Source organism: Plasmodium brasilianum, chromosome 14, assembly GCF_023973825.1.
Source record: "Plasmodium brasilianum strain Bolivian I chromosome 14, whole genome shotgun sequence".
In the NCBI taxonomy this organism is placed as follows: Eukaryota; Apicomplexa; class Aconoidasida; order Haemosporida; family Plasmodiidae; genus Plasmodium; species Plasmodium brasilianum.
This window is the reverse complement of record NC_090127.1, coordinates 1,413,688-1,433,122: the sequence shown is the minus strand read 5'-3', so window position 1 is coordinate 1,433,122 and position 19,435 is coordinate 1,413,688. Positions and strand designations below refer to the sequence as shown.

The 19,435-nt window shown below is 24.3% G+C and overlaps 2 protein-coding genes across 2 annotated transcripts; both read right to left on the bottom strand.

Annotated features, from left to right (window-relative positions):
* Window positions 1-722: 722 nt before the first annotated feature.
* On the bottom strand, window positions 723-1,037 carry MKS88_005528 (histone acetyltransferase subunit NuA4; the record flags this gene model as incomplete). Its single annotated transcript, XM_067218799.1, has 1 exon — window positions 723-1,037. The coding sequence occupies one exon, from the start codon at window positions 1,035-1,037 to the stop codon at window positions 723-725; it is 315 nt and encodes a 104-aa protein (XP_067070738.1).
* Window positions 1,038-2,262: 1,225 nt separating this feature from the next.
* On the bottom strand, window positions 2,263-18,486 carry MKS88_005527 (uncharacterized protein; the record flags this gene model as incomplete). The annotated part of the gene is made up of 2 exons (XM_067218798.1): window positions 2,263-10,652; window positions 10,800-18,486. 2 exons carry the CDS (start codon window positions 18,484-18,486, stop codon window positions 2,263-2,265), a joined length of 16,077 nt encoding a protein of 5,358 aa, XP_067070737.1.
* Between the last annotated feature and the right edge of the window lie 949 nt (window positions 18,487-19,435).

Sequence of the window (19,435 nt, the reverse complement as noted above, 5' to 3'; positions counted from 1 at the left end):
AAAGGAGAAACAGAATTAAAATTATTTATGAAAATACGCATGTTTGCATGAATGATAAATAATAATGGTTGTGCGTATTTGTTTATTTACAACTTACAGAATTTCATTTATATGGGTACTATTACTTTTAAACACAAATTATCCATAAATATGTATTACATATGTCACCATATATATATATATATATATATGCAAATAAATGATTAGTTATATATTATTTATTTTTTTTTAATTTAACTTATTTATCAATTTAAGGATTCTTAAGTAATATCATAATATTAATGTCTAAAAGTAATTTTTAAAAAATGAGCATAACTCACTAATTTTTTGTTATTCATTTAATGATTAAATATAAAAAAAATAATAATACGTGTTATCGATTTTATCCCTTTTTAATAAAGAAACACCATATGTTAAAGATATATCTTGTGCCCATCTTCAAGTATTCATTTTTATAATTAAATATTTGTGCATTTGTCTGCTATTAAAAAAAGGAAAAAGCTGATTTAAACTTATTTTGCAATAAGGGGAAATTTCTTAACTAAATTGATATGATCTTGTCATCATTTTAGGTGTAACTATTACTTTACATTCAACTTAATAATGAGTTGTCGAATATACAAAAGTATAAAATTTCACTACTTTCTATGCGATTTATGCCCCTTTTTCAAAATCAGTCCAAGTGTAAATAAATAATAATTATATCCTGCCTTTCCCTTTATTTACAATTTATGTTGCTCTTGTTTTGTATTTTCATTCTGAAATAACTCCGTAGCTGGAGAAGTACTTGATGTTAAGGATAACATTCTTTCTATATAGAAATCATTATAATCATCTCTAAAAGTTCTAAAACATAAGGGCTCTAATGATGTTTTTCTTATGTAGTTGTCCCATCCTTTCATTAAATTTCCTCCATTAAGGTTACAGTTTTGGTGATACTCTGTTTCAAGTCTTAAAATTTTTTCTTCTAAGGCTTTTATTGAGTTTTCTAATTTTTTTTTGCATTTTATAATATCGCGTTTTACTTTATGCTTCATTTTTATTTCAATTTCATGAAAAAAATATATATATATATATTAATGAAACTATAAGAACATTATAACTCGTAATTAAAAAAATATTATCTCTTAATGAGTTTTACTGTACTGTATTATATTTTTTTTTATTTTAATTTTTATCATGATAATTTACATTTTTTTACAATTTTATGTATCGTATATATATATATATATATATATATTTACATATACATGATAAATATCTTATTTTTTTGAAGCATTGTATACTCTTAAAATTTCTTATTCTTGCAAAAATCAAAAGAAATATTTTTTTTCCTGTTGCGTCTTCTCCACATGCACAATATTGTATGTATATATATTTTTTCTAAAATAAATGTATTCCCATATATATGTATATATAGGTATTATTTTATATTATATTTTTAAAAATTATTAAAATTTTTACAATGAAAAAAAACATTTCCTTTTTTTAGGAATAGTTATCCCTAAGAATTTTAATTATATATATATATAAATATATATAAAGTAATTTTATTAACATGATAAGTAGTACGTATTAAATATTTAATATTGCACTTATATTTCTTTAGAGGTTCCTATAAATACTGTTATCGTATACTTTACACCGATGTATTCGTGTACCTATATATAGGTCAAAATAATAGTATCCTGTTTTCCTTTTACCAATTTTAACTCTTCTTGCGTGAAACATTATTTTAGAAAATCTTTTTTTTTTTTTTTTGAATCATGTGTCGTGTTTCTTTTTATGTAAACAAATTTACATAGAATGTCTATTATTTCAACTCTGTTTATTAAAGGCTATTTTTAGGTAGACAAAAAAAGGAGATAAACTGAGAAACAATAAACTTATTAAATTTGAACTAAGTTTTAAAATGAACAGATTTAAAGAAAAGTATATAAAGGAAGGATATATAATTCTTTTATTATATAAATGATATTGTATATATATATATATATATGTATGCACAAGGAGTGTACTCTTGACAATATCTTAACAACTAAAAAAAAAAGGTTATATGTACAAATTGTTTCGGAAAATATTACATTAAAATAAATGTATAACATTACAGAAGAAAAACAAAAAAAGAAAAAAAGGAAATAAAATACGTAAAAATATGTAAAAACATGTCAAAATACATCAAAATACATCAAAATAAATCAAAATGTGTCAAAATAAATTAAATGAACCTAAGTATATTAAAATTTCCTTTTTTCCTTTAACTTACACAGGTAAACCGTAAATAACAACAGCTGAGCCTGTTGTATTTGGAAGACGGCAAAATTGTTTAGCTTCTGCTAAAGCTTCCGTCATACTTAACCATATATATTTTCTATTTTGATTTATATTAAAAAGATTTTTATTTAAAATTATTTTACAGTTGTAAAATTGTTGAAAATATTTATAAAAAAAGTTGTTCTGTTTTAAATATGTGTACGTATGCAAATCTAGGGTAACAAAATTATCACCAACATCGATTAGTATGTTCTTATTATCAGACACTTCATTTTGTACATCTTCATTATCCTGCACACTGCAACATTCCTTTAATAATTTTGTAAAAAAACTAAAACTAATTTTTAAAACGTTCTTCATTTGAACATTGTTATAATAATTACTGCACGAATAAAATAACGATGAAGAATTTGGTTGGGTCCATTTCCAAAAAAAGTTTTGTGTAAACCCATCTACTTCTCCATCTGTTACATTCCATAAGTTACCAAAAATAAAAATACAACCACCTACTATATAATCATATGGTGTACCCCAAACGTCTAAGTCAAAACCATGCGAAGAAACTAAACCTGAACTACATCCAATTAAGAAAACACAACAGTTTATGCCATAATTATTATTATCGGATAAAGGAGAGTCTTCATCTGTTTCATTGTGTGTATATATACTAGTATCGTTACTAGTACTCACATTACTTCTATCATATACACCAATTAAATCTCCCACAGTTTTTCTCTTCATCCTTTTATCCATAATACATTTATTTGAATCAATTACGCATGAGTATCTTCTTCTTCTTCTTTTTTTATTCTTATTTTCTAATAATAAAAGACTCCTATTTTTCTCTTTCCCTTTTTTATGCTTTGAAACACTACGAATATTTCCCTTTTTATTTGAATTGTGCTTTTTTCCGTCTCTTTTCTCTTCTACAAATTCATAATTACATCTTAGAAAAGCATTTTGAATTATTTCCTTTTTTATATATTGTTCTCCCCCTTGATGACCACAATATAAATACAAATCATCGTTGCATAAATGTTTTAATAAAGCCATTTCACATGGGACTTTACCAAAATATCCATTCCAATTTTTGTACTTATACTTTTCTTTATTTTTAAAATATATAAATGGATAAGTTGCATCTTCTGTTCTTTTTAAATCCCCATTGGGGTTAATTACAAAAAATATTTTACTCTTTCTTGGATCTATGAGCCTTGAACTTTTAATATAATATGGAATATATTTTATGTATTTAATTTTTGACAATTTAGAAAGGTGCTCAGGGTCAGCTGAATAGCTTCTTCTTTTCCTTTCTTTTTTACATGGTTCCACTATAGAACTTAGAAACATTTTTTCTTCATCAATGTGAGCTTCAGACTCACTTACACTTTTTTTTCTTTTTTTTTTGGAATTAAAAAAACTGAATTCATCCTTTCCACAAATGCTCATAATGTTGTGAATATTCATTGACTTTCTAGCATTCATAAATATTCTTCTCAATTCTTCTTCTTTCTGAACTAGTTCAACTGAGGAATTTGATGAGGCGGAAGAAGGAGAAGGTGAGGAAGACGAATAAGATGGCACATCCTTATCTTTAACACATGATCTCCTTATAGTTGTGTGGGTCCCCCACTTATGTTTATCTCTTACCGTCAATGTATTATACACGCCTTTTTTTTCATTTTTTTTGTATATTTTATCTTGTACACCGAGGTCATATTCATTGAAGAGCAAAACGTTGCAATTTTTTTTATCATTATTACTATAACGTTCATTTTTATGATTGTTATTATTATAATTACTTCTGTTAAAAGGGTTTAGAAAAGAGTGTTCAATGCGAACACTTTTCCTTCGGTATTTCCTACGTTTTTCCTTTTCATGTGTTTGTCTCACATCTTTAATTTGTATTTCACTTTTAACCGTCTTTGCAATTTCAACATGATCTTCTTTCATTTGCTTCTTTTCTTCAATTGTATTTATTAAGCTGTACCTACCTTTTACCAGTGCCTCTTTTTTACATTCTAAATCCTTAACACGTACATACCTGGATTCCCCAGATTTTTCTCGTTCATCAAAATAAAGCGTCTTTCTTGTTTCTCTCTCTTTTGTATTACAATTATCTATGGAGTAAATTAATTTACATTTCTCGTAATTCACGTCAGAAGTTTTTGATTTTTCCGAATTGTTATAAAGATGGCAATTCTTGGTACTATCGTTTTTTGAAATATTATTTGTACTGTTACTAAAAATTTCATAAAACATATTTTTATTTTTTTTAGAAAAACATATATTATTATCTTTTAAATTTTCCTTTGGCGGAACATGACTCCTATATTCAATTGAATCAATTACAACATCTGTATTTTTGTTTTTTTTATCTTTTAGTTCCAAGGGGTTATACACACTGTTTTTATTAGAAGTATATATATTCTGCTCTTTATTTTTACACATATCTATTTTCCATTTTTCTGAATATTCATTTTTTATATATTCGTTCTGAAGCATATTATCACTTTCGTTATCGTAATCATCACTAACATGTTCTTCTTTTACTTCTTCCTTTTCTACCTCTTCTTCTTCTTCTTCTTCTTCTTCTTCTTCGTCTTCTTCTTCTTCTTCTTCTTCTTCTTCTTCTTCCGTTTCCTCCTCTTTTACCTGTTCACCCATTTTTGAAAAAATCTCTCTATCCTTTTGTGCTTCCTCATTTTTTATTTTTCTTAATAGTCTTTCATATAAATAGGCTGTTACAATTTTGTGCACACCTCGCACGATGTATGAATCCTTTAGAGGTTCAAGATTTTCAAAGGGAAGTCTATTTAAATTACTATGTAGGTATATAATAATAGGATTTTTTCTTGTTCTATGCTGCTCTACATTTCTTACATATATATATCTTTCTTTATCTAAGTCATCCTCTAATAAGTTACACTTTAAAATATCAGTAGCGAATGAATGCGTAATATTGTTAAAAATGTTAAATATATCCTCCGGAAGAACTTCATTATTTTCAAAAATATCTATTAATATATTATATAAATACATCCTTAATTTTAAGAAAGAACATTTTAATGATCCTCTATCACATTTCTTCCTTAGGTCCAAATATTTCAAATAATTATTTTCTTTATATATTTTCTCACCATCTTTATCTTCATCCATTTTTTTTACTCTTTCTTTCTTTAGATCATTCAAAATTAATGTTCCTTCTACTGTGGCTTTTTTTCTGTTTTTTCTCAATTTATTTTCATATTTTTTTTCTGAATTCTCGAAACATTCATCCTTCATTGAGCTTAAATATTCATAAACAGTTGAGTTTATCTTCTTCTCGTCTTTCCTTCTGGTTTCTTCATAAACAGAACTTTTATTATAATCTTCATCTACAAAATTGTCTGGGTTGTCATTAATTATATTAATAGTTTTTCTTCTACTCCTCTTCACATTATATTTATTTTCACTGCTATTTCCATTACTATTCTTATCATTACCTCTATTATTTGTTGTGTAGTACGAATATCTTTGTTTTTCTTTCGCCTTTGGTACAATAATTCTGTAACTTTTGTCAATACTTGATTCTCCGCCGGCATTTTTGAATTCCTCTATTTCATTATAATTATAACTATAATTGCAGTTACTATTGCGATTTTTTTTTTGTCTATCCTGACTTATATTAGATCTTAAATTTTTTGAGACATCGAGTGTAATATTTTCCTTCCATGTTGCACCCTCATTTATATTAATATTTGCATTTGCATTTTCAAAATAAGCATCATTTGTACTTTTTCTCTTTTGGAGTTTTTTATCTAACGTTAATATAGTCTCAATATCTTTATTAATAAAGGGCAAATAGGAAGTTACCACCGTCTTGTTAATATGTATCGAATTTCTTTGAGTTTTCCTTTTTTCGCTATTGTGGTCATTTAACTTATCCATTTCTTCGCTATTGCTTTTTTTACTGCTGTTATCCTTCTTTAATATAGGATTACTTGCTAAGTATTTTTTCTTAACGTGCGTAATCTGAACATTGCAATTTTTCATAACTATTGAAAAAACTGTTAAAGTTATGAGAACATTTATAAAATTTATTTCGTCCCAATATTTCAAATGGAGAAAAAAATTCCTCCATTTATTAATCCATGAAATTATGTTTAACATATTTGAATAATAATAAAGAACAACAAATATGTCGAAATTTGTTTTTAAATAATCCTTTTGATTATTAACAAGTGATATAGTATTATAGATACAGTTGCTATCAATTGGACTATTTTCTTCATTTAGTAAATGTTTTCTCGTTTTTTCCTCTTCCACACAATTAGTAGTCGGATGAAGTAAAAATTTTCTGCTCACATTTAAAGAAATTAGAGGGACAGATATTAATTTATGTATAGAAAATCCTAAAAGATTAGATATATCCAGATTTAGTATTTTTAAATGCTGTTCTAATGTGTATCTATTATTCCACCATAAATCTATGAAAATTTTTAAATTACTTTTACTGCGATCAACATTTTTTGACTTATGTAATATTTCACACATTATTTTTATCATATGTTGATACTGTTTTAAAATTTTCTCTAGTTTTTTTATATAATTCCATTTTTCTTTAAAAGAAAATTTTTCTATATTTAAATGTATTTTATCCACATGGAAATATTCAAACCTTTTTTTATTGATACATTTACATGCATTTTTGTATAAACATGAAAAAAAGTACAGTACCTTCAAATTGCTTCGAGTATATTCTTCGTTTTTTTCTATTTTATCATTCAGTACATTTGATACATTGGATATGTTAACACTATTGGGAGTGTTATGTATATTATAAACAGAAAACACATTATTTACATCGAAGGTAAAAAAGATATTTTCTCCTGAAATATTATATAATTTTTTTTTTGTCTTTTTGCTCTTTTCATTTTCGATGTTATCATGTATGGTTTTATTCTCCTTTTTCTTTTCTCCACACTTTTCGTAGTTAGATGTTCCATCCACTATACAACCATTATCATGTTCATATTCATATCCTTCCTTTTCTTTAAGTGTTGAATTATTATGAAACATACTTCCATATTTGTTATATTTGTTGTTATCAGAACGCGTGTGGAATTCATCGTAAGGATTTGCTTTTAAATATTCTTGTATATCTTTAATGGAATGATATAAATTATTATTCGAAGAAACCATTAAATTGTTATCCTCAATGAAATATGTATTGTCATTAGGATCAACTATTTGTTGATCTTCTTGTTGGTTATTCAAGATATCAAAAAAATTACCTATTTGTTCATAGAAATAGTTATATTTTTGTTCATCATTATTTAACGAGCTTATCTTCTCTTCACCATTTGAGAAAAATGATTCTTCTTTACTTTTACTACTACTGGCTTCATCCAAAAGGTGTTTACCATTTCCTGATCCATTATTTTCTTGAATATTTTTAATTATCTGAATTAACACTAATAGAAAATTTTTATAACACCTTGAAATATACAAGTCACTTTTATCATGACTCATTGATACTATTGCATAATCCCAATAAAAACAAAATTCGCTTAAGTTCATATGACTGATATACTCATAATTACATATAATTCCAATATTTAAATTTCTATTAACATTTTTCCTGTAATACTTCTTTTGACTTATTTCTTGATCAATGTTATTCTTAATTGTGTAAAATATTAATTCGTCTGTATACAAATAGAGTAAAGATAGCAATTTTCTAAAATAAAATTTTAACAAGTAGAAATACTTTATTTCTTTACCATTATCACAACGGTTGTCCGTGTTTACATTATTTTCATTCTCACTGTGCACATCATTCAAATAAGATTCTATTATTTGCAATATAATTAAATTATTTTTTATATTCTCAATAAAAAAAAATATAAAATCTAAAAAAAATTGAGCCACTTTTCTCATTTCGTGGGTAAAAGATTTTTTGCAAGTATTATATAGTAATAGAGACAAGTATATTAAAACAGTCTGGAAGTAATAAACAGTTCCATCTCCAATATTATTATTACTGTTACTGCTGATACTGCTGCTATTAACACTGTTGCCACTACTGCTAATATCATTGTTTTCGATATTTCTACTTTGCTTCCCTACCATAATACTTATTAAAAAACCATATAATTTCTCTTTGTGTTTTTTTCTGTTAACTTTGTTTTTGGCATCTTTCATATTTGTTAGGAATTCGTAACACACAGTTAGAACTTCAAAATAACTACAATTTTTTGTGGGATATAAGAAAATTTCTGCAAAATGGAGAAATATAATTTTGTCTAAATTAGTAGTTGTACCATTATTATAATTCTTGGCATTGTTATTTTTTTGGTAGTACGTATTTAGACTTCTATTTGTGTTTCCGTCGTGATTAGATGGAACAATCGTTTTATTGTTATTCTCTTTTTGCTTATTTTTTGATAACATATATAAATATGTTCGATAATCTTTATTACCAGGAAAATAATTAATGCATATTTCACTTACGATTTGTTTAGAAAAATTAAAAAAATAAAAAAGTTTTAAAAATAGGATAAAAAAAATGTTGCGAGAGCAGTCATTAGCTGAGGAGTTCAGAAATTGCTGTTTTTTTATTGTATATATGCAGTCATCACAAAAAATATTTTTTATTTTTAGGAATACTAAATTAATATAATATAACACTACTCTGATAAAATAAGAATTCATTCTTTTGCAGTTATACTTAAATAATCTATTGTTAATATAATTTTCTGTGTAAATTATATTTTTCTCAAAATCATAATTTAAATATAAATAGTTTAAAACTGAAATATCATTAACTTTAAAAGCACATGCGTGTAAGTTCAATATGCTCCTCCTATTTTTTAATTCATTCGTTTGGTCCTCAATTTTACTATTACTTTTCATTCTGCTTATATTTTGCACACATTTATCATCATCATCATCATTATTTGCACTTTCTCCAAATCGGATAAAGTTATTAAAGTTGTAATACTCATTTTGAAAATTAATAACATTAAGGCTCTTAATATCACTCATCACATATGATTTTATAATACTTGTAATATCTTGTTCATCATCTAATGAAATATTAAACATGTCTGTGTCTACATTATTTATGAGAAATAACTTTTCCAGAAAAAAATTAAAAAATGTTTTTTCTTTTTTCTTATTACAGCTGTTGAAACATCTCAGAGACTCATTTTCAAAATCATTTATTTCACTGCTACATCTTTGATTATTTTCTTCCTTATTGTTGTTTAGAGATATAGAACTTTCCAGGGAAATCGTCTCTTTGAATTCTTCCCCTGATATCGCTGTTTTTTTAATACAGACAATGTTATCATTTTTACATTCCTTCGTTTTACTCACATTATTATTATTATTATTATTATTATTATTATTATTATTATTATTATTATTATTATTATTATTATTATTATTATTATTATTATTATTATTATTATTATTATTATTATTATTATTATTATTATTATTGTTATTATTATTATGATTAATATTATGATTATGATTATTATTATTATCATTTTTATTCTCACATAGGTCTGTTTCTTCTTTGGACTTTTTTTGTCCCTTACCGCTATTGTAAAAATGGTGTGCTTGCTTTTTCTTAAAAATAATTAACGAATAAATGTAAAAAATTTCCTTTACATATTTAGTAGGCAAGATGGTCATGGCGTCTGGATTTCTTATTAAAAAGTTTAAGTAACTAAAGAACCGAGTGAGCAAATTTTTATATTCATAAATATGCCTTTTCGTTAAATAAGTATTAAGAGGCGTTTTCACATAATCAATATTTAAAAAGTCTTCCTCCTCGTAAGTTTTAAAATCGTTAATATTTTTTATCACTGTTGTGTCTGCATTATCATTTTTGCATTCAACTCTTTCGTCCCCATTTTTCTTTTCATAAATGTCTAAATCATTATTCAACTTTTCAAAAAACATTTCTTCCTGAGTTAATAATTCAATTCTCTCTTTTCCGCTAGTTAAAATAATATTTGCCAGGAGAGAATAATTATGTATAATTTCAGGAAAGTGTATTAAATCACATATAAATATAATGTTCTTTTTTAAATAATAATAGCTAAGCAAAAAATTATTAACTTTATATAAAATTTTAGAAATTTTTTTGTAATACATATTAATAAACTTTATATAATAAAAAATATCTTTGTTTAAAAACATGTTACAAAATAGATTTTCTAAATTCATAAGAATAGCTTTATTGTTTATTTCAAAATTTTCCTTTTCATCATTTGTTTTTTTTACTTTGGTTATCATATCCATATCGAATTCATACAGTGGATGTTCAAATTTAAGCGAAAAAAAATCGGAAGACACATTATAATATGTAAAATATTTCACCACTGTAAATTTGATAAGTGTTACAATGGAAATTATATAAGAATTGGCAAATAGTAAAAGACCCAAATATTTCGTTTTCTTCTTATATAAATATTTTATAATGTTAAAATATAAGCAAATGTTATTTTTAAAAAAATGTTTATAATTACTCTCAAATTTTTTCTCTATTACACTTAAGTTCTTGATGCATTCTTTTAATGCCTTTTCTTCGTAATAAAATAAATAGGAAAATTTTATATCAATTCGCTCTTCCAAAAGTATGTTATTTCCTTCATCCTTCTGATTATCAACATACGCTGCACATGTTGAGATCGGGGTATAACAATTATAATTATTATTATTAGTGTGAATAATTTTTCGAACAAATTTAGCACTTTCTGAAAAAGTACCATCTTTACAGCAACGCATAATATCGCTGGTACTTTTACACATAGAAGTCATTTGATTTGTCACTATGTTACTGTCTGTGGCTGGAGTGTAGTTTTTTCTTTTTTTTTGGAGTTCTTTTTTATATATTCTTGCTTTAGAATGTGCTTGAAATTTCAAATTGATTAAGTCTAAGTGAAAATTATCGAAGAAAAAAGTAGATAAGTATAATTTATCTGTGCAATATTCTTCACAAAACTTTTTAATATATTCAAAAAAATCAATATAGTACAGATAGAGCTTATTAGCGCAATTTAAAAACAGAATATTATGTATATCCTTATGTACTTTTTCAGTACACAGAAAAGTTAAGTAAAATAAAGATATACAAATTATCAGTGTTTGCATATAATTATGCAAATCGTTGTATATCTCTTTAATATTATTTTCACTCATATTTGATACTATTTTATTGTAAACATTGTTTAATATAAAAGTTCTCCTGTATTTATGTGTGCATTCATATTTCCCTTCCCTTTTATTTATGTTCTTCGCTCCCTTGTTTTCTTTTCTGATATATGTGCATCTCTTATTTTGTTCCTTCATGTTAATACTATTTCGTGAAAAAAATTCTACATTTTCATCTAGCTTGTTTTTTTCATACCCTTTTGCTTTTTCTTTTATATTCTCTTTTTGTCTATTATCACCCTCCTCTAATTCCCCACTCACGCTACTCTTTATATCACATTCATATTTTTCGTTAAATATGTAAACACTCCAAAATATGGATAAAAACATTATGCATAATACCAAAATATGCATACAGTGATTATACATCTTATATAGAAATGCAATTTTGTATATTTCACTCAAATAGCCAATTATTTTTATATCTATTTTTATAACAAGTTCATCAACGAAATTGCTATTTCTGAATATGTTTCCATGGTTCTTATTATATATGCTATTTAAAATTTCAAAAATTACAAAAATATTCGTCCTTAAATGATTTTCTGTGTATATTTCGAAAGAAGGGTTATCAGAAATGTTTTTTTCTTTTTGTGATTTTTCTATAATTTCATTTGTACGTGTAATATCAAAACAATGAGAGGGAACTCTGTTACACAATTTACTATTCAATATGTCTACTTTTTTTTGAAAAGTACACAGAATATAATAAAATGTTAGTTTATTACATTTTATAACATATTCATCAAAATAAAAGTACAATATTATATAGTAAACACTTATAATATATTTATGCATATATTTAGTCATTTTAATATATTTTTGTTTTAAATTCATTAAATAATTTTTATTAAAAATTAACAAACTACTAAAAATATTCTTCTTTCTCCCTTTATTGAAAATATTTTTTTCAGTGATTATGGGATGATAAAATTTTAGTTTAAAATTATATATATCACATATAAAATAAGCATTTTCACTGCTGCTGCTCTTATTTTCCCAAGATTCATTATTTTGGCTATTACATATGTCATTTTTTCCTTCATAACTTTTTCTAAGTGAAATAGGGTCTTCCGTTCTACATGTATCCAGATCCATAAAAAAATTGCCCTCATGATCCATTAATTTTATGTACTTTGAGCAAAACTTTTCCTTCATTATGTTGTTAAGACTAAAGATATCAAATATATCCTTATTTTCATTTAAACAGTTATTTTCATCCATCCTTTTGGTCACCATTAATTCATTTTCTTTAGTAAAATTTTTATTATCCGTCCAAACAAAAATATGGAAATATAACTTATATAAATAATACACATTATTTAAATAGGAAAACCTCTTTAATGTTTCTACATTATTATAAATGTAATGATATAACATTTCTACTTTTATCACATAATAACAATTCTTTAAAATGTTTTTATAAAAATGGTCTATATCCATATCTTCAATTTCTTCTATAATAAATTCTAAAAAGACGTAATCTAAATTATTCGAGTAATCGGTATATTCAATTAATGTAAAACTAGACTCGGACAAATTTGAACTGCTTGTAGAATCACTTTTATCATCCTCCGAAATTTCAACAAACGAATCAACTAATTTTTCTTTATTTACACATTTCGTATGTTCTGGATTTTCTTTTCCTGTTTGTATATTTTCCTCCTTTATGTTAAAAATATTTTCAGCTTGTTTCTCCTCGTTCTTAAATTCGAAAAAATCAAAAAAATCTCTATTATTCTTAAATTTTTCAAAGTAGTTGTTAGTAATATTTTCTTTTAAAATAATTTCATATTTTTGTGAACACACATTTTTAAAAAATATAAAAAAACAACATGACCTACAAAAAATGAAATTCAACTGGATGTAAGTGACTAACATTTCATCAATATCTAAGATAATGATTTGCTTATTTATATTTTTCGATTTTTCTCCTAAACCCTTTAATTTATATGGGGACAATTCGCTATTCTTCTCATTTAATGAATGGCCTCTCTTAAAAATTACACTTCTTAATTTTTGCGATATTTCCCCATGACCATCGGGATTATAAGTACTATATATGAAATGAAAAATATTAAAGAACTCTAAATGATTTGAGCTATTTACTAAACTTAATATATCAATGGATAGACTATTGAACATGAAGAATAAAAATCTAAAAAAAAATATAAAATTCTTAGTAACATATTTCGATAAATACTCAAATAATATTAAAAAGAGTAGTGTGTTTATGTGTATTTCCAATAAATTATCAATAATTCTCACCCTTTTCTTCTTCTTTTTCTTCCATTTCTTCCTATTTTTTTCCTCCTCCATGATACTTTTTGAACTAGTATAATAAAAAAAAAACTTCCACTTATCGCTATTAAAAAAACCGTTATAAAGTTTATGATAATTGGATTTCAATAAATCATCACTTGTGTAATAGTTTTTATAGTGTAGTAACTTTTTTTTTATTTTTTTGTTTAAATAAAAAACTTTCGACTTGATGTACAGATTAAATATATGTCTAATTACAGTACAGCTTTGTATATTTATTTTACTGTTTCTCATATTTACTTGTTGATAATAATTATAAATATATGAAATAGATGATCTTAAATATTCTTTTGTGTTATAATCACATTTATTCATAATACAGTGAAGCACATTTTCAACAGTAATTATTATTTTTTTATATTTTTTTTTTTCAAAATAGTAAAAAACCTCTAGGTCTATAATAATAAACAACAAATCAATATGTGGTATATAATAATTACTCAAATATGTATTTCGAAAATTTTCCTCCTTTTTATTTTTCGAATATACCTCAATTTCTTTTGCTGGAGTACGTACTACATCGTCATAGTTATGTCTTGGTGTTGTATTTACATCTTCACATAAGTCATATTTTATTGTTTTACTTATATCACTAAATGAGTTATCATTATGCAGTAATACGCTATTTTTCTTAATGGTCGAATTTGAAATATGTTCATTTCTTAATACATTATAAGATGTATAATCCATATTAGTTTTCCTTTTTTTTCCAGTTTCATTATTTAAAAAAACAGGAAGCAAACCACCCATGCTCACCCTTTTTTTCTTATTGATACTTAACACATTGCTGTCATTAAAAAGGCCAACACTCCTAGGTTCCGAATGCTCAACATTACTATTATCGAACTTTCTAAAACTTTCTCCGTTATCATATATATCGGTTGTATTGTTGTATAAAAATTTCAAGGGGCTAATTGAACTTAGGTACAAATTTTCACTATTAAAATTTTGCTCCTCTTCATTCTGGAAGTTCTCATAATTGTCATTAATCAAAAACTCGTAAAAGTCATATAATTTAATTGTGGTATGTATATTAATAGGATTAAAAGGTAGATTAACAAATTTAATATAAATAAATTTTAAAATATTTAATAAAAAAAAAAAAGCACTATCCTTTTTAATAAACTTGATTATTTTAATTGTAGTGTTATAAAATAATTCAAAAAATGTGTATTTCATTTTGTTTAAAACTTCCGTTGGTATTTCCAAGTACATTTCCCATACTGATATAACATTAATTATAATTAAAAAGGTATTTAAGTATAATGTTTCAATAAATTCATTCTTACCAGATATAAAAAAACAGTTAGATCTCTTGATATCTTGATGTCTTAAAATTTCATATATATCATCAATATGTAAAAAAGAATTTACACAAGAAGAACCAGCTCCAGCTGATTTACTATATTTCTTTTCTTTTTTTTTTACCTTTTCTGTGGAAAAATGAAGTATATTCTTATGTTTATTTAATTTTGAAACATCTTGATCTAATACAAAGCTAACATATTTGTCTAGTATGTTATACGAGAGTATTATTAAATTCGTTTCATACATTTCTTTTAAAATATCATCATAATTTAATTTAATACATATATATGAAAACAGACTTATATTTAAAAAGCACAGTTTTAAAAAATTAATGAATAAGCTTTTACATACATAAATGTTAAAATTAACCTCGTACTCTTCATGATTTGTAAAGTGGGTAATCACACTTTCTGAAATTATAATACATCTTTTTATGGATAAAATAATATTATTACACACATTTTTGAAATCAATATTTATTCTTTTTAGGTTTCCCTTACTTATTCGAAAAACGGAATTTTCAAATAAAGGCATATCTGTTTTTTTTCTTGTTTTCCTATTACTGAATTTTTTGCTTCTGCTCTCGAAATTTTCCTTAACGTTTCCGTTAATTATATTCCTTGGAGAAATGTGAAGTTGGTTTCTATTTTCTCTATCGTCTTCTTCACTTTTGTCTTGTTCATCACTTTCTTGTTCATCACTTTCTTGCTCATCACTTTCTTGTTCATCACTATCTTGTTCATCACTTTCTTGTTCATCACTTTCTTGTTCATCACCTCTGTCTTCATTGCTTACTTTTTCATCGTTTACATCTTTATTACTTTCCTCCCATGGATGTTCCTTATTTCCCTCTAAAGAATTTTCTAATTTATATATATTTCTATTTTGAGCAATAAAGTTTTTATATTCAAAAACATCAGAAAAAGGGGTATCGTTGCTTCCTCTTTCTAAAGAACTTATGACTGTGGTAGTTTTTTTTAATGAAGTTTTTTTTACATCATCTTCACGAATTTCATTTTTTAAAATTATATACTTCAACGGGGAATGATAAGGCTTCATTAGTTTTATTAATTTTTCGCTTTTATAATTTTTTTTTTCTTTCAAGTTTGAGAGGAATTTTTTTAAAATCAGATCATTATCATTTTCTTTATAATCTATATTTAATAAATAAGAAAAGAAGCAGACAAGATTTTCATTGTTCTTATTTATTGTATATATATATTTCCTGAATATGCTCTTGTCATTTTCGGATAAAATTTTTATAATTTCCAAGTTGGAATAGAACATGTTAATTTTGTTTATTTTGATAATTACACAGATGTATATATCATAACTATAGGAGAAATTGTTCTTATAATTATCAGAAATGTGGTTTGAAAAATTCCTATTTATGTTCATTAAATTCTCTTTCGTGTTCTTTTCAATATACTCATCTATTGTTAAAATAATATATAAACACTCTTGAATTTTTTGGTACACTTTTTCTAGTAACACAAATGAATATTTTAATTTACATGCACTGTTTTTATTATTGTCTTTTTCCATTTTTTTCTTTTTTAACATTTCATCAATTGCATTCTTATCAGTATACACCTTTTTAAAATATTTAAAAATATATGTAATAAGACAAATCAGACTTAAATTATTCTCATTATTGAGCAAAATAAATTTCTTATCTAATTTGTTATTCTCATTGCAAATTAATTTTGACAAAAGGTAAAATATGTAGGATATTGACTTAAAAACAACGTCATCACTTAACGTTCTATTAGTGTTCATTAAATTATTAATAAACGTATTACTAAATTTTAACAACTCCTTTAAATATATTGGGGATATAAAAGAAAAATTATATTCTGTTTTATTTATAAAATGTTCAGAGCTTACATTATTTTTTAATGTAAATTTTTCTTCAAATAAAAAAAAACTAAAAGAATATTTTAAAATCTTTAATGTGTAATTCAAATTTTTAGTATCTATAAGAAATATTTTTCTTAATTCATCAAACATAATACTCCACAATATTTTTTTATTATTCTTATTATTATTTAAAAAAATACAATCATTATTTAAGGTATCAATTTTATTTCCTATATCCTCTGTCTGTTCATGTGAATTAAAATATGCCAGGTTTTTTGGACACTGATCAATTGATACGATTCTTGTTTCCCTCCTCCGATTATCCAATTTATTTTTGTTTTCTATGATATCTAGGTAAAAAAGAATTTCAAATATATGGAAATACACAAAGAAGTGTTCTATATTCAGTGCATTTAGAAATGGAAAAAATATATTAAAATCATAAAAAGCTATTTTAAATAAATCCTTCATAAAGTTTAAAAACATATTGTAACTACTACTAATTGAAAACACATTTAAACCTAGGATGGAGTTAATATTATTCCCACTTTTGAAATTTCCACATTTCAATGTTAGTGAAAAGTATTTACTATTATTACCATTACTACTACTGCTATTATTATTACTATTATTGATCATATTACTATTATTATTGTTATTATTTTCTTTTGTGAGTTTTGCGTTTCCTTTATCGCTATACTGTCCATTTTTATCATACTGGGAGTTGTCATAACCTTCCTTATATCTTTTATGAGAAGATCCTGTATCCTCTTCATAGTGACTCACCCAAATGTAATTGTATAAATTAGGCGCATTTGCAGAACTATATACCGTGTCTTCTGCGTTTGATGATGTATTTGTATTTTGCTGCTTTATTTCTTGTATTGCATTATTTTGAAAAATATAAATATTATCCTTTTCAAAAAATTTTAGAAAATTAATATTTTCATTTATAATTATTTTATTTAATTCTAATATAACATTATCTATATGATAACCTGCTTCTTTTTCGCTTAAATGTTTTACTGCAAAAACTATTTTTTTTTTGTTCTTCATATAAAAATAAATCAGTAGGTTATATATATTCACAAAAAAGGAACATCTAATAAATTTTATATTAAATAATAAATCTCTAAGTTTAAAGTAATAATAAAATATTAAAACTAGTTTATCATCTTCTGATAAGAAAACCCACAAATAAGTAATGTATCTAAGAATAAGAAATAAGAAATCTATATATTTTATATTCCTTGTTAACGTAATTTTATTAAGTAAAAACTCAAACATATAAAATAAGTATTTATGTGTGTTCCTATCTTTATGTGTTTTTATAAGATCATTATAATTTAACTTCTCTAGGTAATTCTCCTTATAAAACAATTCAAAAAATTTCCCATACACCTTCTCATTCACCTTTTCGCCCACATTTTTACACTCTAGATCTATGCTTCTCAAAACAGAATATACTACATTATCTAGTTTGTTGTATATATTTTTTGACTCTTTCTTCATTATATGGGTTCATTTGATAACTTACTATTTTTTTTTTTTTTATACAAGATTTTTAATCTACCTTGTTTATTCTAACAAGTTTGTTCGTTTATATATGATGGTTATGTATATATTCTGTTTATGCGAATATTCTATTTATGCATCTATTCTGTCTGTACTTCTATTCTGCTTATGCATCTATTCTGTTTATGCATCTATTCTGTTTATGCATCTATTCTGTTTATGCATCTATTCTGTTTATATATCAATTTTATCTACATGTATCATTTATTTTGTGTTTATCTAATTTATTGCTCTAATTCTTTAATGACCATTTTTTTGAAAAGCATCCTTCATAACATAAATAATAAAAAAAAAAAAAAAAAGCAGAATCACATTGTCCTCTTTTTTAAATTAGGAGAAATTTTAGTCCATAGCATTCCTTCAAAAATGAAAAATTAACTCAGTATCATGCATCAGTATTGTCTACTAACTCACTTGCTCCTTAATTTGTTTATTTATTGATTTTATATTTTCTTATTTTATTTCATATATTTTTTTTTTTTTTTTCTGTCTTATTATTTCAAATGAGTGATATAAAATACGGGAAAAACAAAATAAGTTAAACTCAAAATAAAGTAAAATAATATAAATAAATAAATAGAAGAAACAAACAGTTTATTACATAGATATTTACACAATAAAAAATAGAAAAGGACTTTCTTTCTATCTTAATAATTCATAATGATGGGTTCATTTTCCTTAGGAAGTTTATGTTAAAATTTACTCATTTCAAAAACCTCAAAGAAGGATTAAAGGATTTATTAAATAATACGTATGTGCATAAGAATTTTTTATTATAACTATGTGCTATATATACACATAAATAATTCAAGTTTTTTTTAAAAAAATTTCTATTGATGTGTGTTACTTTTATATCATTTAACTTTTCCAGATGTATTTACCATAA